At 35.6% G+C, this 25,955-nt stretch overlaps 1 protein-coding gene across 1 annotated transcript in view; it reads left to right on the top strand.

Annotated features, from left to right (window-relative positions):
- BTBD9 (BTB domain containing 9) overlaps nucleotides 1–25,443 on the top strand; it is a 132,278-nt gene extending 106,835 nt beyond the window's left edge. Inside the window, exons 10-11 of the mRNA XM_015821058.1 lie at nucleotides 12,302–12,380; nucleotides 24,415–25,443. Of these exons, the coding sequence (XP_015676544.1) occupies nucleotides 12,302–12,380; nucleotides 24,415–24,582 (247 nt within the window). The 3' untranslated portion in view covers nucleotides 24,583–25,443. The remainder of the gene's footprint in view (nucleotides 1–12,301; nucleotides 12,381–24,414) is intronic.
- Nucleotides 25,444–25,955: the final 512 nt, after the last annotated feature.

A 25,955-nucleotide genomic window follows, 5' to 3' on the forward strand; every position in this document is an offset into this window, starting at 1 on the left:
AGGAGGACCTAGATTTTGTGGGGCAATATGCTGACTCTGTAAACCACTAAGAGAGGGCTATAAAGCACTATGAAGCGGTATATAAGTCTAGGTGCTATTATTATTGCTAGACTGACAGACTGGAGTGTCCACAGGCGAATAACCAAGATGATAAGAGACCTGGGAAGGAATATAACAAAAGCTTGGAGGAACAGGCCTTGAAAGGTGATGGACTGTTCTTCATTGGAAGTATTTAAACAGAGACTGAATCTATCAGATATGCTATGTTAATGGTTTCCTGCACTGAGCAGGATATTGGATTTGATGATCACCACAGTTCCTTCAATTCTTACATTTTTTTAAGATAAGAGTAACTCAGAAGTATCTTACGCCAAATATAATTTCCCCTAATTATTTTTTCAAGCACCCTGAGAATATTAACACATGATTTTCAGAATTAGAGTATGTCTATGTTTGAGTGATAATTTAATAGTTAATGACAGCTGTTTTATCACCATAGAAATTGCACGGTATTATCTGTTAAATGTGAAACTGGGCAAAAAAAATCCTAGATGCATAAATATAGTACCACTTGACTATGCTCTCTTATTCTAATAAAAATATTTTGCAGAAGTATGTCCTAATTATCCTTAGAGCACTAAAAATAGAGAGAACGACAGATAATGTATATCAATTACATGTAACACTCTTCAGAAAGCAAAATAATTTGTTTCCAGTAAGGATTGATGTCGAATTAGATGTCCCCGAAGGAGTGGGGACAGCATTGCAGCATAGATTGATGGTCAGGTAGTGAATTCTGGCCAGAAAAAGAAAAGATTATGAGATTGTCCATTTGCACTCCTCACAATTGCTCCTCGTGATTACATTGCAATGATTTTTGTCATTGACTTGTGAGTAGAGCAGTTGGAGTCATTTTCAACCAAGCTCACAGCTCTAATGTACCCTATATGAACATAAGCTTCACCAAGCCTCATTTCTTAATCACTTCCATTGTTTTTGAAATGTTACAAACAGACTAAGGGGCCAGACTAAGAGGCTAATAGGATTTTGGAATTAATTATGTGAATCCTTCCCGTGGGAAAATGCTGTTGATTTGAATTCTTAAAAAATAAAGGTTAGGATGAAAGTTTCATCCAAACATGTTTAAAAAAAAAAAAAAAAAAAAGGATTCAATCTTTCGTTCCAGATGCAGTATTGCAGGCTAATTCTACTGACTTAGAACGAAAGATTACAGTTAAAAGATTATATTTAAGATTATAGCTTTTCTAATTTTAAGTAATGAAGCAATTGACAGCTTCCTAAAATCAGTTGATTTTTTTCATTATTATGCAATGTTTTATATCCTGAGTAGAATATTGATTGCTATTGAATATTGGAAATCATAGTTCATACTAACTGCTGATCTAAGTCTTGTGACTGTTTTAACATCACCCGTCTGACATAATGCAGTTAAAATTGTACAGTATTAAACTATTGATTCATTCTAGAGAAGCTTTTAGCAGTATAAATTAAATACATAAATCATAGAAATCAAAAAATAAAGGAATTATTATGTCTTCAATTTTTCCCCTATGAGGTTACTGTGAGATTCTTCTATGTAGTATATTTCCTAATGTTATATTATCAGTCTGGCTTCATAGGTCTCCAATGATATGGCTTTCATTGCTTCCCATGAACAACTAAATCATAAATTCAAAGGTAGTAGTNCTCTCTCTCTCTCTCTCTCTCTCTCTCTCTCTCTCTCTCTCTCTCTCTCTCTCTCTCTCTCTCTCTCTCAATATTCTAGAAGTATTCTAGAAATACTGAACTTGCATACTTTCATTTGAATAGCAATATTACTTAGAGTTATATTTCTCTTCACAGTGCTTCACAGCCCTCTCTAAGTAGTTTACAGAGTCAGCATATTGCCCCCAACAATCTTGGTCCTCATTTTACCAACCTCAGAAGGCTGGAAGGCTGAGTCAATCTTGATTTACAACCTAATACCATTGATACCTTAATAAATGGTAACTAAATTAATGCTATTTTATTCACAATGATTACAGTTTAGTAATTGTTTTGAATTATCTTCTTCTAGGTAAAGGAAACAAATTCTTCTGTCAGATTATGATGATAGCTCCAAATTTATCTCTTATCTGAAAGTACAATTAAGACTTATAGCTGATGCAATCTTTCCCTAATTCCTTTATTTACTTTGTGTTTTCCTCCTATCAATGATTAACCAGAGTTAAAATTTATATCATATATTTCATGTTAACACTAATATGGACTTTAAATCAGAATCTGAAGGTACTTTAAACATCAGGGTCAATATGACATATTATGATTGTGTGGAGAAACATGCAGCAGGTTGATATCCAAGTGCACTTTGAAGTATACTTTCTTGGAAGTAACACAGCCACATTTCTTGTTAGTTAGGTGACTTTGTTTCTTAAGCTTGTCTTAGCAAGTAGGTAGAAAAAGAATTATTAGCAAACTCTATTCCTGCATTTTTGCTAAATGTGGGTACATATTTATCTTTTGAATTCAGTAACAATTGTACAACTTGCTTTATCTCTTAGAGGTTTGAGATATCATTTAGGCAATTTCTTTGACTGTACACACTCTCTCACACACACAGAGCATACAACTTGAGTTAGGACCAGTAGGACTTGGTGAATACTACTAAAAAATTCCAGCTTGCTTAATACTTGGATAAGACTTCACTAGGGAATCCCAAGACATTATTTATACTTCGAAATTGAAAAGATATCCCAGAAGAAAGCAATTGCAAACCACTTCTGAATTCTGTCAAGAAGATTACATGAACCATCACCTTCCTAGTGTTATTCCCATAGGTGCAGAGTCTGGTTTTCGGATCAATGAACACCATCTTGCCTGATCAAATGCAGCACCTGGGTCGTGTCTGCATTTTGATGGAGATGGTTGTAGATCCATCAAATGCAACAAAAAAAACTGACTGACTTGTCACCTGGGCTTGATGTCAGAGGAAGCTTACATGAATGTGCCCAGAAAATAACCAGTTGTTGAACTTGACTTGTTTCACTTTTTAAAAGATATCACTTCAGATAATTGTTCGATTTTGTATTTTTTAACTGAACATACTGTAAATTAACATTTTCTTTTACTTGCTGAGTTATATGAGGAGCTATGGGCAGTAAGGAAAAGTGCATATAAAAATATCCTAACTAGGTGAGACATTTCCTCAGATAACCTGGACCTGTGCCATGAAGGTCTTTAAAGATGATAACCAACCGCTTGAATTGAACCTAAAAGCAAACTGGCAACCAGTGCAGCTCATGGAACAGAGATGTTACATGGTCACCCTAGGGGCCCCAAGAATTGCCCGCATGGCTGCATTCTGTACTAGCCGAAGCTTCTGGATACTCAGTCCTATGTAGAACATGTTGCAATAGTCCAACCATGAGATGACCAGGGCTTGAGTGACTTAAGCGTGGGGACTCCCGATCCAGAAAGGGACACAACTGGTATACAAAACAAAGTTGGGCAAAGGCTCTCCTACCCATGACTGCCACCTGCTCACAGAACAGGAGTCGTGAGTCCAGAAGAATCCCCAAGTTGAATACCAGTCTGTCTGTAGTGCAACCCTATTCAGAACTAAATACTGTATGTCCAAGTCCTGGAATCTGGAGCTCCATGCACTCAAGCATTTAGTCTTACCACGTTTCAGTCTAAGTTTGTTGTTCCCCATCCAGACCCCCACTGCCTCCAGGCACCACAAGAGGGCAGCTTATTAAAATATTGGCAGTTGTGGGGACTACTGGACCGAGGGAATTGCTGATATCTGTGTCTTATTCTTTTCAGCTGGCAGAAGTCATCAGTGGATAAAGAAAAACTCAATAGTTGGATTTTGCTCTACTTTTTACACATTTTCTGTTTCATATTTAACTGTTTTCTGGATTTTCAAGCATGATACGAACTTTATAGAAAAATGCTAGGAGCTGAATCCAGATTTCATTAAATCTTTTTGATAGGTTTTCTGTTGCAATAAATATGCATTGTCCATTCTGATTTATTTCTGTTGCTAATCACTGAACATAAAATGTCCAGATTTACCCCCAAATCCCTTCATTGATTATTGTAGTCCTGTAGAAGTATAAAATGAGAGCCTCACATTCATATATGGTATGTAGAAATTTTATGAGTAGAGTCTGAATCATATAAGCAATCTGTAAGGATATTTCTTGCCTACAATATTATGACAATACCTTAATCAGAGTGAGCATTGGAAAAAGTCAAACTACAAAACTTGACTGAGTAAATAGGGCCTTAGGTGATAGCCCAACATGGGCTCATGTTTTCCTGCCATATAAGCATGATGAAACCAGAGTTATCTTTATGAGCCCAAAGCAGATTGGGCAGCATCTGCCACTCCCTATGTTGCAGAATTCCAGTTCCCATCAGCGTTTCCAGCAAAGGCATATGGAGAACCATACATTGCCCATTCTTTGGCCAAATGGCCAAAGATTGTTTTTATTTAGCAGTGGTAGTTTGAAAGAAACATTATTTTGCAAGTCAAGTATCACAACATTGGACTTAATCCCAAAGTCATATTTTATTCATGAAAGCTTTGTTACTTCTTTCTTGCAATTCACAATTAAAAATAAATTATAGCTGTTTGCTTACCAATTTCTTTCTTTGTTTCTTCCTTCCTTCCTTCCTTCCTTCCTTCCATCCTTCCTTCCTTCCATCCTTCCTTTTCTTTCTTTCATTTTTGACATAATTTCAAACTTTCATGCTGTATAAATCATATTACATTGGAGATGTTTTCTGGGCTGAAAACCTGAAACATATATAAGTAAGAATATAAGACCTAGCAGATTCATTTCGTAGACACATGATAACATTAACATCTTACTAAACAGTACTTCACAGTTGTATATAAACAGAGCGAACAAATACCTCAGAAATTTTTTATGGCTTTCATTTTAAATAAACCAATTTCTTATTGTATTGGGCTAGTTGAAACATAGACAACACCTTAAATATAAATGTATTAAAATAAATTAGATCAGAGAAGCTTAATAATAATAATAATAATAATAATAATAATAATAATAATAATAATAATAATAATAATAATAATAATAATAATAATAATAAAGTTGGAAGGGACCTTGGAGGTCATCTAGTCCAACCTCCTGCTCAGGCAGGAAACCCTATACCATTTCGGACAAATGGCTGTCCAGTCTCTTCTTAAAAACTTCCAGTATTGGAGCATTCACCACTTCTGGAGGCAGGTTGTTCCACTGGTTAATTGTTCTAACTGTCAGGAAGTTTCTTCTTAGTTCTAGGTTTCATAATTTGCAGTGTTTTACAAAAGTTGTTTCTTTGGCCCAGATGGAAGAAATAATGCATTTTGGAATACCATAATTTTTGACATATTAAACTGTTTGAGCTATTTCAGAACTAAATATTTTTTTTAAAAAAAACCCTGAAAACTTTGGTCCAAGATAGAGCTGTATAAATTATGCTATTTTTTTCAGAACACTTTATGATTTTTTGACACCTTGTTTATTTATTTTGACCTTTGAATTAGGATATAAAATTACATTGATTTTGTCCAATTTCACTGAATAGTCTACTGTAAATAAATGGATTCAATGTGCATTATTATATTGCAGTTTGCAATTTCATGAAATGGTTAAATAATTATCCATTACAATAATTGCAGATAAGTTTAAATTATAAATTTCATGATCTTGAAGGCTTTCCCCTGTGGCGATGCATATTACTTCATGTATTTCAAAGGCAAGTTATTTATCCCCTCCCCTCCATGATTTGAAACTGCTGTATTCTTGAATAGTTGTGTGAGTAATTTGGCAATTTAAATATATAGAAGGTTAATTTGACCCAATTACCAAACATAAAAAAGACTTGAATATTTAACTTGTCTGATCAAATATGTTCATTATGCCTACTGAGTATCTATTCTAGAATTATCTGGAATATGGTAAAAAGTAACTATTTTTTCATCAAATGATGTGTGATAAACTAATATAATAACAACAATATTATAAAACTTTGCTGGTGTTAATCTGGCACAACACAAAATGCTTAAGTTTCTTCCTCACCAATAGTTTAACATTTTGGAGTTTCATATTCCATATTCCATACTTCAACTTATCTTCTAATTAAAAATCAAAATGGCAATTTGAAAAAGAAATTCAGGACTAACAATATAATCCTATGAAGTTTTCAATTCTCCACATTTTGAATTCCATTAATTTATCTCAGCAAAAAAGCCTGGAACAATATTGTTTCCTCTTTGGGTATTTGCGAGAAGATCACATTTTGCTCCCACTCATCATCATCTTCTGCCATCTCCATTCAACACATCTCATGCCCTACCAAATCTGCTGTGTTCATTAAAGGACTCTCCAGAGCAGACTTGGTATCTATGCAATAAAAAGACAAAAGACAACATCTAGCTGTACAAATAAAAGACCAATTGTGAAATACTGAATGGAAGCTATAATTAGGGCAGAATCACTGTGACCAAAGTAATACAGGGGTCTTCTGCTCATCTTTCACCCACTCTTAAGTTTTGATGACATTGTATGAAGCAGGCTTAGTTCTCTTTGTATCAGATTCTCTGTAGAAATAATTGCTCCATCATCAAGAACCAAGAAGTTGAAGTAGCTTGATACAGGATTTGTATAGTAGAATTCTCTTCCTGGTTTCCTGTCTACGATTTATTTCATTAACATGAAGATAATGTTAATATAAAAAAGGCAATTTCAATAGCATCCTTTTAAATTGTAATTATTATTACAAATTAATGGCTGGTTGTTTTATCACTTTAACCTTGATTTATCTGAAGAGAAATTTCAGGGAAAATTAAACAGAAATGTGAATAATTCATTTCATTTATATTCTGACATTTTCTCTGGGTGCTCAAAATCTCCCTAATATCAATTCTATAAGAAATTGGAGAGAGAATAGCTGGCTATTTGTCTGTGATGATTTGAGCCTTGTTCTTTCTAATTCAGGACCAATACTTTAATCACTTTACTAGCTGATCAGTCAAGTATTTAAATGACAAAAACATTTAAAGTTTTAAGGAGCAAAAAAACTTTTATAGGCAACTTTTATCCTTGATAATTGCATTCTTTTCTGCCTCCCGAATAAAACAGCAGAAAGCATGAAGATTACACTTTGAATTGACTGGATGCACAGAGCCATGGAATTTCTTAGTGACAGCTGTTGCTGTTTGAAAGATGAAAGTACTTGGCCCAAGAGTCTGTTTATGTGTTTGAGCAGAGAAAGCAATATGCATTTCAAGGAGCTCTGAGACAGACAGATTCTGAGAAAGAGAACGCAAGGGATAATTATCTAAATTATGTTCAGGCTATTATTGAAGACGAATATAGTTAAAATGTAATTAAATATGACGGGCTCACAGGATGCAAGCATGACTTTGGAATGCTAATCAACAATTATAGCTCTCCTTGGGGGACTGAGGCAGAACAAGAACGTTGGGAGGGATAGCTGAGGTGAAATATGGAGTATTAAATAACATACCCTAGGGCTGCAACAAGGCTAATTTCTTTTAAAAGATGAAGCTGTGGCACTGGGGGATTTGTGCTGGTTGTGCATCATGCAGTGTTGCCTTTCAGGTTGAGGACCCTCATATCAGCATAAGCTCTTGATCGCTGGTCTTGTCAGCAAAATGTAAGCCTCAAATGAAAGTATTGATTTCCCTAATTATATACTTTTGGTTTTTATAAGTATATGTATTGGAAGTTGTTGAGACTCTAGAAAGAGTACAGAGAAGAGCAACAAAGATGATTAGGGGACTGGAGGCTAAAACATATAAGGAATGGTTGCTGGAATTGGGTATGTCTAGTTTAATGAAGAGAAGGACGAGGGGGGACATGATAGCAGTGTTCCAATATCTCAGGGGCTGCCACAAAGAAGAGGGAGTCAAGCTATCCTCCAAAGCACCTGAAGGCAGAACAAGAAGCAACGGGTGGAAACTAATCAAGGAGACAAACAACCTAGAACTAAGGAGAAACTTCCTGACAGTTAGAACAATTAACCAGTGGAACAACCTGCCTCCAGAAGCGGTGAATGCTCCAACACTGGAAGTTTTTAAGAAGAGACTGGACAGCCATTTGTCCGAAATGGTATAGGGTTTCCTTCCTGAGCAGGGGGTTGGACTAGATGACCTCCAAGGTCCCTTCCAACTTTATTATTATTATTATTATTATTATTATTATTATTATTATTATTATTATTATTATTATTATTATTATTAAGTTCACAAATCCAAGCAGATACATATTGTTGATCTTTTGGATAACATCTTCATCTCTATTTTCTCTCTATCATTTTTAGTAGAAAAATATAGTCTATCGTCCATTGCTGTTTTACTAACCCTACTAAACAAGGTTTTTACTTGTTAATGGTTATTCCTGGAACAAAGTAGCACAAAGAATTAGCGACACAAAGAATATCGAATTTTATAGTGCATAAAAACTGTACGTATAATGGGCTTTGTCCATTTGTAAACAAACTCAGTTCAATCTCACAGTTCAGTTTGTAAATGAAAAGGTTTCATGGACACAGTGAGCATGCATTTAATACATCTTCTCATTCTGCGTTTCTAGCACGTAGATATTAATATCTTAAATCCCTAAATTCACTTTTGTTTGTTTTATATAGACACTGGAAAGACTCTAAATTCACAACACCAGGAATCAGAAATCTCTCATTTATTTTTAGTAGTTCAGGTGCTCCCTTGAATATTTTTGCATGCCACCTTGAAAGATAAAATTGTATCTCTTCAGGTTTCTTTTAAATAGTTTCTTTTAAATAGTCCATGGATGAATACATTTTCCTTCTTACTGCATAAACATTTCTAATTTTGCTAATTTGTATGTTAGTATTTCCACTAGAAAAGTGCATTTAGAATGACATATTGGAAATACAAAAAACATGCTCAAATTTAACTGATTGACTCAAAGATAGACAATTAAAATTATAATCCCTCACTGTTGAATTTGTAATTATGTAGATTATATAAAGTTGATAACCCGTAGTTAAGAGCTAATCTTCAGGACTTGGTTGACTGAAAATTGTCATTTATCCTAAATTATTTATGCCCCACACAGCTTTCTTGGTTAGAATGTATATGGCTCCTACTACTTACCAGAGATAGAAAAGGCTCAGTTAGAATTTGGGTAAGCTTCTGTGCCTCTCTGAGTGCTTCTTATGAGAAGTACATCTTTGCACTTCGGCATTTTAGGAGCCGTAATTCTTGTGGTATCCAATTAGACGGGCATAATGCCAATGGCAATGTAGGCAGTTTTCATGTGCAAATTGATTCTGTTCTACTGCATTCTAGTATTAGGTAAATAATATAGTAGAAGTTCCAGTATTTGCTATGAAAATTTATCTTCTCTTTAATTTGAAATGATATTTATAGGCTTGTAAAAGGGCATAACTCTGTTCTTGTCTACGAATGTTCTACATAAGCCCCACCCCTTTTTTGGTTAATCAAAACAGATTTCAACTATAGAGAAGTAGTTTTGTAGTAGATGGCATATCAAAAGGCTGTTTTTTAAAAAAATTGGACTCTAGTTATAGCTGATTTTATAGTTTCCTATCCCAAGAAAAAACAAACTCCAAAAATAAAGAATGATAAAGCAAGCCAGTTTGGTAACACAGCTGGGCCTCAGGCTGGAAACTGAGAGATTATGAGTTCTTGTCCTGTCTTAGGCACAAAGTGACCTTGGGTCGGTCATTTTCTCTCAGCTCTAGGAAGCAAGCAATGGCAAATCATTTTTAAAAATCTTCCCAAGAAAACTGCAAGAAATAGACCAGGTAGTCACCAGGAATCAATACTGACTTAAGGACACTAGAAAAAGTGTGGCAAACTCAGGAAATTAAAATTAATTTAGTCATATATTGGAGTAGATGCAGTGCTTTTTTTGTAAAAAAAAAAAAAAAAGGTGCCAGAACTCACATGTCATACAATCCGCCTTGCCTACCCTACAAGATTCCATCCAAAAAAGGTGCCGGAACTCCATTCTGAGCGTTCTATGAAAAAAAAAGCCCTGAGTACATGTATTGAAATCAGTGCAACATAACTAACTTACATGTTTGCTCTGTGTATGACTGCATCCAGTGTACCTAAGCCTTTTCTATCCAGCTAGATACTTTTCTAGAAAGTCTGCTAAAGCAGAGGGCCCCAACCTTTTGGGCCCCAGGAACCAGTTCCGTGGAGAGAGGTTTTTCCGTGGACTGGAGGGTGTGTGATTTTGTGCGTTGCCTGCACCTCGCTGATGGGGCTTTGCTTGTTTGTGCGGACCGGTTGCTGGCATGTCACGGTCCGGTACTGGTCCACGGACCAGGGATTGGGGATCCCTGTGGTAAAGTTTTGCCTTAATAAACCAACACTATCAAAATAATGTTAGAACTAAAATAGATGGCATTAGAAAGATACAAATGTTGCTGTACTGTATTCATGTGATTTTGAATAGAAGAGAGCAATTTTTATGTGTGTGCCTATTAAGATACTAAATTTCTCCCTGGTGCAGCTTAATCACCAAACTGTCTGTGCCTCTTCCCAATAGTTTGGGAATGTTTCAAAAGACTATGGGTATGGCTTGGGAATTTGAAACAAATAAAGCAACAAAAGTTGATGTCCTGAATTTATAAAAATGGAATTATTTTCTGCTTCACTATACTTCTGAAGCCCAATGGAATTAAAAGAATAAGTATGCAAAAAGTCATAAAAAGTTTGCCTAGATCAGATCAACACTTTCTTATAGCTTTTTGCTATACTGTACAGTATTCCAGCTTAAATCTTGCTATAAATGTAACTAACAGTGTTGCAGTTATTTCAACATTTTCCTTTCCTTTTCCTTTTGCTATTTTGTAGTATGTAAATACCTTTTGAATGCAATGCTATCCAAATGTTAACCTCCTTCAAAAGTTCATTAAATTGCTTTAGCTGTCATTTCTTTAATTATATTAAGCTCTATTATGCATAAAGTTTGTAATTTTACTTTCAAATTGATTTGAGGAGAAAAGATAATCGGATTATATATTAATCCAATGTAATGTCTACTGTTTTATAAAATACTCAAATACTCAAATCTTCTTTCTCTTTTGTTCTTGAGAGAAGAAAGAGGTGCCAAAAATTATTCTTGGCTAAAGGCATGATCATGAGCTTTTCCAGTACCATAAAAGAAAATAACATTGTGCAACAGTTTAAAAATCATTATGTTAGGTCCTTGAGGTACTGCAAGTTCTACATTCATACTGATTCCTTCAGTATGAGTAATTACATCCTTTTTGTTAATAAAATTCACACATTATGCTAAACTGTAAACACAGGTGGTTTTGATTTAATATGATGCACAAACCCAGTTGTAGTTTGGTGTGGAGAACACACAGAATTGTAATTTAAGCTAAGAAAAAACACAGTTCTTTTCTAAAATAGCAGAGGAGGAGGAATCTAGAAAGTCCTAGCTTTGAGGCCCGTAGGAATAACTTCACCCCACCTTTTTGCCATAATTATCATTTCTGTTTGAAACCTTAGGTTTTCAAAAGCCAGGTCCTTTTTTAAGTACTACATAACATAGATCCTGCTTATTATTGATCCATATTTACCACCAGAATAACTAGGCTCAGTTGAAGAAATCTGATTTCTTCCATTTATAGCAGTTACAAGAAAAGGAAATACTTTTATGTGGGATAAGAAAATACTTTTATGTGGGATAAGAAAATTTGTACTTCCTACCTCTTCTGAGTAGTTGTTAGAACCATAGAAATTCTTGCTCTTCTTTCATTCAGTTCTTCTTTTATTTTGTTTAAAAGTGAAACTAGCACCAACAGAATGTGGCAACTGCCAGCATTTCAGTTGCTTCCACTTGTGGAACCTGATATTAGAAGTCGACCAATGGCATGTGCTTGAAATAATTGAGTTTTGCTTAAACATTTCACTGTTTCTTTTGCATTGTTCTCTTATTTCATTTTCCAAAAATACAGTACATTAATGTACACTTACCTGAGTACAGGTGCATTGCTCTTTTGAATTTTGTGTTCTATGCTTCTGACCTGAGATGATCTGCTTTTCTGATTTTATTTGTTATATAGTTGTTAGTCTCTCCCAGAAAGGTCATCCAAGCATTGAACAGATAAAAGTAAATGTACATATTAATGCAAGAATATGTTGGCTCACTATAGAAAAAAATTATCTTAAGTTTTATAAAAAAAAACAAGTATGCAATTGTTTTAATTTTCTGTATCCCTTTTCTTTCTTGTGCAGATCCTGGCAACTTGTAACTTTTGATAGACAACCAGCGTCTTTTATCAGAATTGTTGGCACTCACAACACAGCTAATGAGGTAATGTAATAGATTACATTTTGTGGCATGCTGAACACTGAGATATAAAACATGTCACCCAATTATTCTTACTCAAGATTGTACAAGTATTAACTTCTTTCTGTTTAAAGAATCTAGGGAAGAAGAAAAAATACTTATTTTAATGAAAAAATACAGAATGTATTGGGGTATATACAAAATCACTGAATGTATATACATATACATAACACCACTTAAAGTTGCTGAAAGAAACTGAAAAAATGCTAAAAAGCACTGGGTTAGAGATGGATTGTCATGGATAAAATCTGTCTATTTGGTCTCTGAGAATTAGCACTGCAAAATCAATGCATCACCTGTGTAATTTAATTTGAACAAGAATATTTGCAAATTGTTTATAGAAAATCCCTAGGAGAAATAATTTACTATAAGTTATAGTGAATCAATCATCTAGGTAGTAATACAAAAAGTATTCTAACGACAAGCTAATTTAATAGGAAGCAACCTACTCTCTTTATTCTAAGTGTTGCCGAGGATTCCATTCATCTTTCCAAGACCAAATGAAAGGATCTGAATATGAGTAACTGCAGTTGGTGACCACAGCAGATCAGAGATTTTGTTGTCAAATCAAGTGTTTGCAGACAGAGGAGCTGCTGTGGCTGAAATTATTTCTGAGGTTCTTCAGAGTTAGAAAGTTAGATTTTGTTTTTCTTTTGGCTTTTGCCACAAGCATAACAGGATATCTGGAAATATCCTAGCTGCACTAGAACATTTGTGGATGGTATTTATGTCATCTTTGTTCAAGGCTTAAAAGGGAGCAGATTTGGCAGGCAGGTTGAGGGTGAGGTGGGGGGCTGCTGTCTTGCTATGCTAGAGAATATTGTCTACCAAGAAAGCAGGGTGAGTGAAGATGCTGAAAGAAAGAATGAAGTGGAGCAGAAGAAGATATCAGAATTAGGAAGTTCTGAACACAAAGCAAATGGTGTGTGATGACCTCAAGCGATCTCCAGCCCCAGAAAGAGGGAAGGAATGTTGGGCAAGTGAACAGAATGGCAGAAAAACTGGGATGGCATGAAAAGGAGCCGAGGTGCTGAAGAGGGTGGTCCAGGTGCTGACTTTTCAGAGAGTGGTTTAGAGGAAAATGTAGTTCTGAATAGTAAGTTAACCTGGAATGTTTTTTCCCCCTCATATCCATTTTTAATATAACAAAGCAGAATAATTAGTAAAATGATTAAGAACAGAAATAACTTAAAAGGGATAAATTAAAAAACTTAGGTATTAATTTATTTAGACATTAGTAGAACAGGAGGAAAGTTGAGTGAATAATAATAAAATGGAATTAAAAGTAAGAACTGTAAAGTTACTTGAGTATATTATTAGAAAATGTATTTGCATGTAAGTGAAAGGAGATAACATTTTATTCTAAAGACAAAAGGGACACATTTTTCAATGTGACAGTTGTGCATTATTGTCTAGATCTCTTGCTGTCCCTTCTCACTTTATGGCAGTGTCCCACTACCCAGCAATAAGAGGAGATGATATAGGATTTGGGGCTGAGTTTCCTCCAGGCTGCTATTGCTTGGTGATTTCAGCATCCATGCCAAACCAGTCTTGTAGAATTGTATCAGGATTTTGTGACCATTTTAATTAATTAATTTTTATCCCACATTGATTAGTTAATACTCCTTCCTCCTTCTATTTTTCTCACAACAATCTGTGACGTAGGCTGGGCTGAGAGAGATAACTCAAAGTGGTGAACATACATAATATTCCTTCCTCCTCCTATTTTCCCCACAACAACCACCACCTGTGAAGTAGGCTGGACTGAGAGAGAGAGTGATTGGCCTAAGGTCACCCAGCCAGTTTTTCATGACTAAGGTGGGACTAGATCTCACGCTCTCCTGGTTTCTAGCCTGCCACCTTAATCACTAGACAAAACTGTTTCTCAATCTCATGACCATCGTGAGTTCAGTAGTCCTGTCAAAATGTGTACAGACATACACAGACACCCAAGTAGGATACGTGCTAAATTTCGTTTTTTATAATGAGTTGATTATACCATAGTGGGAGAAATCCAAATTTTGGATGCATGCTATAAGCTCATTTGAGATACCTTGGTTGAAAAAAAATTGCCCTATGGTGCACCATTTCGCTCAGATAAAAGTTACAGGAAAGAGAGTTTTAGTAGTATACATATTATTGTATCCTAAACCAGGGGTCCCTAATCCCTGGGCCGTGGCCTGTTTGAAACCTGGCCACAGGAGAGATGGGCAAGTGCGCACACGTGAAACTCATTCACACAAGTGGATGCTTGCGTCACATGCAAAGCTCCATTCACACGAATGAGCTTTACGCGTGAACGCCCTCCACTCTTGCAAGTGGAGTTTCATGTGCAAGCACCAACGCCCTCTGCTTAAGTACCCTCCATTCAGGAGAGTGGAGCTTTGTGCACAAATGCAAGTGCCTGGTGCTTGCACAAGTGGAGCTTCACGCGTAAGCACAAGCACCCTCTGCTCACATGCGATTCTCCATTTGCACGAGTGGAGAGCACACTCATGTTAGCCTAGCACTCACACACACAGACATGAATCAGGTCAGGCCACCAAGCAAGAAAGGTTGGGGACCGCTGTCTATTAAACCATCATGGGCTGTTTTGGGGAGTAAGCAGGTATACATTTTATAAGAAATGTATATAAAAATATGTGTCAGTGCAAAAGATAAATCATGAGGTAAATATTTGATAAGAAAATATATAAAAGAAGGTTCAAAGGAAATTCATCTATGTGAAATGGATAACTCAATTCCTTCTTACTTGCTGATGTTTCAGATAAATCTTTTAAGCAATGATTTTACAAGCCTTTTTTTAGCAGTGAATTGTGTGGATACCCTGTCATGCTACATTAACTTTATAATCTTGCACATGATTTTGTCTGTTTTAGTCTAAAACAGAATTGTGTTTTACTAGAGAGAAAGGTATTCTTTCCCCAATAGAAAGTTAAAAATGAATACTAAGCATTTAAGAACCCAAAGAGATATATGCCCCGAGGAATGTTTGACAATATACTTTGAAAACAACAGTTCAACCCTGAGCTACAAATATTCTCCCCTATGGAGACTCTTTGTTTTCAAGTTACATATTTATTCTCAGAAGACAACTTAACTACAGATAAGGACACACATACAGATGCTTCTCCAGATGAAATCCTAGGCTGTTTTGAAGAAATTGTATGCCTATCTTCTATTCAGTTTTTATTGTGTTTAGTAGTAGAAGATGCTTTGATCTTAGAAGTGCTTGTTCATTGTGCTACTTGAACCTGTATGTTTTTGTATATTTTATTTTTGCATACTTTATTTTTTAAAGCTAATTGGAACATTCTATTTCCAAGACTGCATTCTTTTGACTAAAATAAGAGCACTTGGATTTTCAGTTGTTACTATCTATCATATTTTCACTTATATAACTGCAGACACCAAGAACTCTATAGACCCCAGTATGATTCAGGTAGAAAAGCAAAAGTGAAATAAAACTATATGCTCAAGTGTCTGAAGAGTAGGAGTATATATAGAACTAATATGCATATCATTTTAATATTTCAGGAATTTAAATTTAATTGATACAGTATACCAATTCTGTGCTATTCTTATTTGAAAAATACCACTCAAGTATAAAGATGGTCACTGAATACCTTGAAAAACCTTGATCAGATAATTCTAAAAATCACAAATATATTGTATAAAACCAGTTGGAAGCCAGTTTCTTTGGTCCTTCATTTGATCTTTACATTCTCTGTGCAGTTGGACTTATCATACATAAGCTTCTAGGTATATGTGGATTAACTTTATAGTTTCAGTGAAGTACTGCTAGTTGTTAGCTATTAGCAAATTTCTGTTTCTTCATATTTTTCTTGTCTGCCTACCACCTGGTGTGTTGCTTTTAATAAGAAGCTTCAAAGACTAACAAAAATTGTGATTATTAAGTGAAGTTCTTTGATGTTGCCTTCTTCCTGCTTTCCCCCCCTTCCCCCAAAAAATGTTGGTGTTTCTGGAATATTAGTTCCTATTCCTGTGGCATTTTCAGTTTTATATAAGACAACTATGAGGTTTTGTTAGGCTGTTAATGATCTGATTTCTTGATCGCTTTCTCAGCCTGATTTTGATTTTTTCAGTATCTCCTTTGGGATATGCATGTCAACTTTTGCTGTGAATTCCATGGCAGTAGCAGAAATTGACTGGTATAACATTGTATACAATCCAATTCTATCTTCCAACTTAGTCTTTAGATACTTAAATACCTTAAGGGGAAATGTGCTTTTGAATTAATTTTTGATTATTGGCAATTACCTGGACAAGTCCCTGCAGTTTCTTGGCAAGGCTTGTCAGAAATGGTTTGGCATTGCCTGTTTCCTAGAGCTGAAGAGAGGGACCGGTCCAAAGTCACCCAGCTGGCTTTGTGCCTAAGACAGGACTAGAACTCAATTCATGGTCTTGGTTTCTAGCCTGATGATTCAACCAATACACTAAACTTGCTTTAAATACATATTATTGTAGCATAATTATTATTTCTTAATTGCTTGGAAAATACAGATACTTTCCAGCTGTTCTTTATCTTTCTCATATAATCTGTTGTCACCCTTGATAATAGTATCTCATGTTTATTTTTCATCTTGGATTCTTGTTTGGAACAGTGTAGACTAAAAATGAAGATGCCCTCAAGCTGAATTTGTCTACAGTGTTGATGACTGTCTGGACAAAGTAATGGGGTTTTCTTGGCAAGAATAAAAGGAGGTTTGCAACTGCTTTCTCTAAGATATTTTTCAATTTCCCACCGTAGCCTACAGGCCTGGAATTCCTTGGCTATCTTCCAATCATGCTTAGCTTCTAAGCCTAGATGAGGTTGGCCAGCTACTGTTACTTGCTGTATATCTTTGTTTAGTTAACAGAATTGTTTCTCTGTTAATCTCTGGGTGGGGGGAAGCATACACATTATACAATCTCCACAATATACCAAGAAGATGTTTACATATTTGAAAATGCCTGTTGGGTTTCAGTCTTATTTATTTTGCATCTTTCATTACTTTGATCTTACAAGGTTTGTTCCAATTTTCAACAGCTTTTCCCTTATAAAAGATTGTTGTCTCATTAATATTCCTCAAATTCACTTAGTGCTGCAATCATCCTAATGTTCATTTCATACTTAGGTTTTTTTTCCCCTGGTTATTCCTGTAAGATTTCTTATAAAAGTTTAAAACATTGCTGACTTAGAACTCAGGAGACATGTTTTTATATTAGTGCCAGATTTGTTTTCCTATATATGTTGTTTGGCCCAATGAAGATTCTTACATAAGATTTACTCTAAAGCTGATATTCTCTGTTTATTTTATGATTAGTATCTGCTGAGTCTTGTAATTGTTGAGAACTATATCACAGATGTACATGATCTGTGACCTTTCCAGTCTTTAAAATTTCAGGTCCCATAATTCATAAGTGATTTTCAACCCCAGAGTTTTTGGATGAAATAGATGTCCCCTTCATTCTAGCATTAGGCTGAATTATGGGACTGAAGCAGTTTTATTATCTTGGGTGATAGACCTTGACTGATGAACTAGATTAAGAATGTGCCCCCATTGTCTGAGGTTTAGAATATGTTGCTGTCAACTAAATATCTTTTCTTGCTGTCGCTTAAGGATACCTTTGAAATTGGCACTAGACTGAATATATAAGCAAAATGAAAGATTACAAAATGTTTCTCGTTGACATGAGAGGGCAGCAGTGCTCCTGATCAAGAGTAGCCTCCAAACTTCTGCCTCTCCATTGGCGACAACTCTCCAGCTTTGAAACTGTATTCTTGTGCTATTCCTCCCTGCTCTTTCTGACCTGCGGTTGACATTTGGACCAATTGGTGGAATACTCTGGTACTTGAACCTAAGCTGTTACAACTCTTGTAACTTTCCCTCTGTTTCTGTCCTGCTTGTAGATTGTTACAAACTGTGAACTTTCAAAGTCGCCCATGCCTTCCTTTCTCCTTTACTTGCTCATACAGATGCATGCATCATGTCCTTATCCCCCCTTTGCTCGCTCATACCCATCAGTACCTTCATTTCTGGGCCTCCCAGCACTTGCACACACACATGTATCACCAGTGTCCTCCTTCTGTGGCCTCCCTGCACCCACGCCTATACATACACACACCAGTGCCCACTTTCCCTTTTGCTCAGTCATACTGTCCAAGACCTTCCATCCTGTGCCCCCACAACTTCCCTCCTTCCCTCCCTGCACTTGTACATTTGTACACACCCAACGTTACCCTCCTTTCTTGGGGCTCCCTATGCTACCATACATATACACTCATCGGTGCCTTCCTTCCTGGGCCTTACTAGAGCCCACTGGCGGCGCACGTGGTTAGAATGCAGTATTGCAGACTAATTTTGCTGACTGCCAGAAGTTCAATCCTAACTGGCTCAAGGTTGACTCAGCCTTCCACCCTTCCGAGGTCGGTAAAATGAGAACCCAGATTGTTGGGGACAATATGTTGCCTCTGTAAGCTGCTTAGAAAGGGCTATAAAGCACCGTGAAGTGGTATATAAGTCTAAGTGCTATTGCTATTCCTATGCTTACACGACCAATACACCTTCCTTCTCTGGCCTTCTGAAGCTTGCAGCATTTGCCCTGTAGCACAACAGCCCTTAGCCCCAACTTGCCTACAGCCTGCGTCAGACCTTCCTGGTACAGTATTTCCCACACCCTGTTGTTGCTTATCAGGGAATCCCTCCATTTCCCACTTATCATCTTATGTGATTTGGGGTTACTACAACAATCAGAACTGCCTGGATTGCTGTTGTTAAGTAATGTGGTCACATCACACCATGCTTTAGGACCACATTGCTTATTGATGGCAGTCAGGGTCCCAATTGCTATCTGTAACTGAAGGACTACCTGATTGTTACTTAAAGTTGCAAGAGAAAATAAGATGGCTTTTAAATTGATTAGAGAAATAAATAGCACTGAATATGACATTTCATGCCATAAATACTTTAGGGCTAAAATTCCTGGAAGACTTCAGATAATAACCATAATTCAGCATTAATATGGGTGTTATTTTCCAATATGCTTGCTGATATCAGAGATACAGCTTATGGGTTGATATTTCCTCCGAGAGAGAAAATTGTGTCTTGGGGGTGCTGGTGTATTGGTTTGAAATAGATATTTTCAACTGATTATTTTATGTGATTAGTGTTTTCTTTGTGTTTATTAGGATATATTTTGTTGTGATAATTTTATTACATTTAGTTAGTTATATGAGAAGTTATTATTACCTGCCTAGGGCAGGATCATTTTGGAAAGGAATTGCTAATATATTAAATACTAAAATTGTGCTGAAGCAGATTTAACTGTTGATTGTGCAACTTTTCCCATGAAAAGGACTCTGTTTGAGATAATTGATCAATTTAGTGAAATTCAATTCCCCAGTTGTGATAGTTAGAAAAATGGCAGCAGCTGTTGTTTAAAAAAAGTGAAAATTGTATTTTGCAAAGTGTCTTCAAAGCAACAGATCCACACATTTGGAAATGAGAAATCACTCAGAAAATTGAAGGAAGAGCTGTAATGTAAATACAGATAGAACTCTGGAAGTACATGGCAAAGCAACAGCTGAACAAAATAATAAATAAATGAAAAATCTCTGAGGACTTTGACAGTAGGAATTTCTTCCTTTCTCTTTTTCTTTGCTTTTCTTCTATGTTTATATTACTTTATCAGTAAGAAGATATTAGCATTTAAGTGATCATTAACAATATGCATCCCTTCCCCAGTTAAAATTTAGTTACAAGAGCATCCTGTAATAGGAACATTTTCCTTGTGCTATTTCTCTAATAAATATGAGGATCCAGGCAGAGATGGGATAACAAAAATAGCATATTCAGGCAGCTTTCGAGACCAAAAATATCAAATGTAAACAACCCAAGTCAGATATATGATGACTCACATTCCTAAGTAATTGAACAGCCCATTGCTATTGGACTTTAAAGAAGCATCTTCAATTACTGAGCCTACACATTCTTTTGAACAATCAAACACCATGTCTAAAGGTGTACTGATTTCATATTTATGGTAAGGCTTCTGGATTGTGATGTAGAGCATACAGAGACTGTATGAAGCAGGGGCTAGTAATTACTTGAATATGTCTGGTCAATGTTCAGTGACACTTTAAGAAGTTACTTGGATTTTTGGCTGCAGCAAAGATGAGAAAACAAGGAGAAAGTATTCTAATGCTTGAAAAAGTAATGTTACATCAGTTTTGTTTTGACCCTTTAGAAGTCAGCTAAAATCATAAAAATGTCCTATTACTATTAAAAGAGGGTTGGAAATAATATTTCCACAATCCACAGACAGAAATAAAGTGACAGTTATGGTCAAGGTATTTGCATGGGTTTTTTTAATGCTTGGATAATATTTATTCATTTCCAGTGTTTTGTGAAATTAATTGACATTAACTATCAGATCAAACAGAAATGTTTAAAAAAACATTTTACAGAAGAAGATTACACAGTGTCACTGGAATGATTCCTTCTAGTGCTTTACAAGAGATTTACTTGTATTTTAAACCATAAGCAGAAAGACGTTAAAATATAGGATATTATTAGCTAATCTGTTTCTATATTTGTTTAAAAGGGGAAAAATATTTCCTAAAAAATTCAGCATTTTTCTCATCAATCTAAAGCAAAAGTCCAAGTAGGTATTTATCTAAAGTCAGAATTGTTATAATTGTTAATCATAAAAGTGTATTACATATTTTCCCCCTCGGGTGACAATTTTATTCAACTAGAAGTATTTTAACCACTTTTTCTAATTCACATTCAAGTGGTATTAACCAAATTTCAAGTTTGGTTGATACAACCAGTGGCACAAAAGTACTTCAAGCCTTTATAATCTCACTCCAGTGGCACATAATATCCTGCTGTCTTTTCCAAAAATATATAGAGCAAATAGCAATCAAAACTACATTTTTAAGTCTTTGACAAATGATCTCTTACAAAATATATCTGTTGCCAACAAAGAGCCTGAGAGATAATTTTCAAGGCTTTTGTTCAATGACATGATCAGGGAATTACTGGAATTCACATTTTTTCAGTGAGCTAAAGGAATAGATGTGCTTCACGTACTATTTAAAGTCTTACAGAGGAGATCAAGCTGAAACAGTGAATCTGAAGCCCCAACCAACTACTGAATTCACAGAGCTGAGATGTGCAAAACACCACCTATTTTATTTCAAAGTAGGCACAAAGGTAAAAAAAGGGCAGGTTTCTATCATGCTGTGTCAGATAATTAAAGTTGGTTAAATGTCTTTCCATATAGTGTTCTAGGTTGAAGGGTTTTTTGCATACATTTGATGTTGCTTATTAAAACATATTGGCATTTGATTTGAATATATAAAATTTTGTTTTTGTTTTCATTCAAAATACTACTACTTTTGACCAGAGCAGATACATAGTGTAGAAATTGCTACTTTACAGATGGGGATAAAGATTATTATATCATGGAATACAATTATCTATCTGCCAGAGGCTGGTGATTATATCAACCATAAACTAAACCTTTAAAAGAGTTCAGTTTTTTTTAAAAAAAATACACTTATTCATATAGTACGTACTACTCTTTTGAACAATTCTTGTTTCAGAGAACATTTTCCACATTTAAAGAGAGTAGTAAGAAAGATACCTTACCTAGAATATTAGGGATTGTTAAATTATCATTCTCTGCTTCATAAATCTGCTTGAATTCAACAATTGACACTGCTGCCATACATGGTTGGAGCCTTCCCTACTGGGGAACAAAGAATTTTGCAGTTTTGGATTCTATTAGTATAGCGCCTCACATTTAGACCTGTCAAATATGTCTTTATTAGATAAAGCGTTGATATCATGTCGGGCTTTCTCAGAGTTGCTGCCAGCTTTATAAGTAGGCTGTAAAACCACAGTTACAAAATATAAGAAATTATGTTTTTTCAGCCCAATATTTATTTAGAAATTCAGTTTGGACTATGAATTAAAGTGCAATTTATGTTTGCCACAATGATCTAATTTTCCTATCAAAATTAAATAAATAATTGAGATAGCAAAAGATACAGCAAATTAAAACAATATTTTAAAACTTACAAAATCTATAATTTTATTATGAAAATTAAAGACAAAGCACCAGCAATCAGAAATGTATTATAAGTAGGCGCATCTGGAAAAATCTGATGGAAAAAAATATGTACCAGTTGTTTATGACCCAGTGAGTAATTGTGAAATTCAGTCAACTTTGTATGTTTTCTTGATATCACTATAGCAAAGGAAATAGCCATGAGGGAACATTAGAAATTGTGATCACGTGACCACAGCTTGCTGTGATGTTGTAATTGTGAGCTGGGCACTGAATTGTAATCATGTGAACACAACAATGCTACACAGCCAGAACTTGGAAGACAGGTTGTAACTGCCACTTGTTCAGCACGGTTGTTTGAACAGTCGCTAGATGCATGGACATTAAACGAGGACCACCTTTATTCACTTAGGCCAGTGGTTCTCAACCTGTGGGTCGGGACCCCATTTGGGGTCGATCGACCATTTCATGTGGGTCGCCAAGCAAGGCTGTCCGCCATTTTTTCCCCCTTTTCCGGCGGGTGCCTTACCTCCCTTGGGCTGGGCCAGCTGGTGGTCGGCCTGCTCCGTCTCTGCCGCTTGCCAGCTACGCCTCAGCCGGTGCAGGGGGCGGAACCACACATGCGTGGCGCTCCCGGGCAGGGAAAGTCCTCGACTTACGACCGGTTGGGTAGTCCTCGACTTACGACCGGTTTAGTCCTCGACTTACGACCAGTTTAGTCCTTGACTTACCACCGGTTTAGTCCTCGACTTACAACTGGTTGGGGTCGCGGCATTAAAAAGGTTGAGAACCACTGACTTAGGCTTTTGTGACTTATAGTCGGCTTCATCACATTTAGGGAATATAGCCTTGAGATATTGATAGGAAAATTACTTTTTCCTCAAATAATGGTGAAAAGGTTCTCATATAAATTGAAAAGAAGATGCTGCTGAAAACAAGTTAATGACTGCAGACATTGGTGCTGGAAAATGTGGATGTTTTTGAAGATTAGACTTAAAAGAGAACATTTAACACTTTTTATAGAGCCTAAACAGAGCTTGTACTTTACTTCATAACTTTTGCTTGCTTCATAACCATCCAATTTTCTTCCCTTCCTTTGATATTTCCCTATGATTCTATCACTATCTTGTTTTTTTTTTCCTGTTTCCAGAAGTAAGGAGAAGAATGGCTACGTGCTTGTAGCTTTATGCATATCAGTGTGAATTTTTTGTGTGTAGTTATGATTGGAATATGTGATGGGAAATTAGTTTTATAAAGGAAGTGGTTTATTCTATGGCAATTGATTTTAATCGATTGTTATTCTTTCCATGTGTTATTATTTCTGTTGTCCTATACTATTTTGGACACGGGGGCTTTTTTTTTACAATTATATGTAGACACATACAATTTTTTATTGTTCAAGGAGAAAAAGATCAGGATTATTTCTAGATAGAAGTGCCCCCCCCCTTATGTTAACAAGTTGGGAAACCTGGCATTGCACAAGTTTTGTATTTATTTATTTTGTCTACTTTTTGTTTTTCTAATGGATCATCTTAAATTCAGGATGATCCTTCTAAATACGGACGCTGTGCAGCAGTTCTGAAGGGAAGGTTTGCATTTTGTCCTAAAGAGTTGCAGTTTAATCCTGGGGAAAGTTATGTTTTATTTAAAGAGCTACCGGTAGATGCTATATTCATGCTCATATGGCCCTGGAACATTTTTTTTCTCATCAAAATGAAAGTGCTGCACAACTATATATTAAATTACATATTGCTGCTGTGGGAAGGAAGCGAATATGGCCTATAGTCCATGGAGATGGAATTAAATAAATTAAGTTGTTTGATCTTTCTATATGTTCCATGTTTATGCTCAATGCAAGTCATTTAGATCTACCTCTGCTTGTGCCTTCCTTTTAGTAATTTAAGTTTCTCTCTTTCAGGTATTTCATTGTGTACATTTTGAATGTCCATCCCAAAACACTGTACAGAAGGAAGAGACTAGTGAAGAAGATGCTGGCCTAGGTGGACAGCACTTGGCAACCTGCTCACCTCAAACTTCAAGCACCAGTTCTGTGCATTCCCTCCCAGGATCTGTTTCATATCCATAATTGCAGCAGCTTTTTAAGAGAATGGAGAAGAACTTTTGAAATCTCAGTGCCAGAAAAACATTATTCACTTGTAATCTGCAAGCACCTCTTCATTCTCTGAATGAACTTTTCAAGGGGATCATAGCATCAAGCAGCTAAAGGTGCTTCAATTTATAAGGCTGCCCAGAGACAAAACTGGGCCCCCACATTGCACTTTCCACTGATTAAAATCAGAAGCACGGGCAGGAGAAAATAGTCTTTCTCATCAAGTTTCCACTTTGTACCCTACCTCTTTAAACCAAACCAAATCAGATAAAGCAGAAAGAAGCAAAACTACATCATTTTGTTATATAAATAGGTTGTGTGTATCATATCCAAAATATTATTACATGTGCTTGTAAAAGGAGTATTAAAATGAATCTTTTTTGAGATGTTTATTAAAAAAAACTATGGAAATCACTTTTTATTTAACTTATTCTTAATCCATATCCTTTGTAAATTATAAACCATTTTCACATTGTGTATATATTTATACAGCTAAATTTCTTTCCTTGTCCCCCCCCAATCATATTCTGATAAAATATTTTCTTCTCTATTGTGGCATATGAGGTAACTCCACTTGACAGATACATCTACCTGATTGTGGGGCATTTAATAATCTTACTCCATTACTCTGTTTGACAGAGAAAAACCCTTAAAGAAGTTGTGCATAAAACAATTCAATCCAGGGATACATTGTTGGAATTCTTAACTATTTGACATGATGTATAAAATTGTCACTTTTTATCCCTGATTACCTTGTACCCAAGAAGAGAGATTGTATTGATCCTGTTAAAAAATATTAAACAGTGTTTTAATTCCTGGAGCAGGGATCGATAGATATTTTTAAACATTTCTTTTCTTGAAAAACAATTTCTTTTTTTCTTTTTCTTTTTTACAAATATTGCAGCTAAGCTTCATGTGTGGGAATACATTGATAGCAATTTATATTTGGGCTACCAGGTCTGGGCTGCAAAAAACTGACATCGCTAGATGGCATTAATGAGTCATTATCTACATCTGTTTTCTGCCATCTAATGGTCATTCCACACTTTGCTCTCCAAAGCTACTAGATCTAGTAAATATTTTACTGAACTATTCGTTTAAAAAAAGCACAATAATATTCCAATATGGTTTTAAAGGAAATCCTTCTGAGAATCTTTTGATAGAATTGTCATAAGTATAGACTGAATTGTATGGTTGGGTTTGATTTGCATTTGAGTAATTTGCATTCAAGCAGTAGCTATCCTTTGTATTTTCATCAGATTATTGGTTTGATTATTCTAAAAATGTTCGCATTAGCATTCTCTATTTTTCCTGCCTCTTTTCTCGCCGTGGGTGGGGTGGGTGGGTTT

This window comes from Protobothrops mucrosquamatus, unplaced genomic scaffold (genome assembly GCF_001527695.2).
Source record: "Protobothrops mucrosquamatus isolate PMUCROS unplaced genomic scaffold, P.Mucros_1.0 scaffold1240, whole genome shotgun sequence".
Taxonomy (NCBI): domain Eukaryota; kingdom Metazoa; phylum Chordata; class Lepidosauria; order Squamata; family Viperidae; genus Protobothrops; species Protobothrops mucrosquamatus.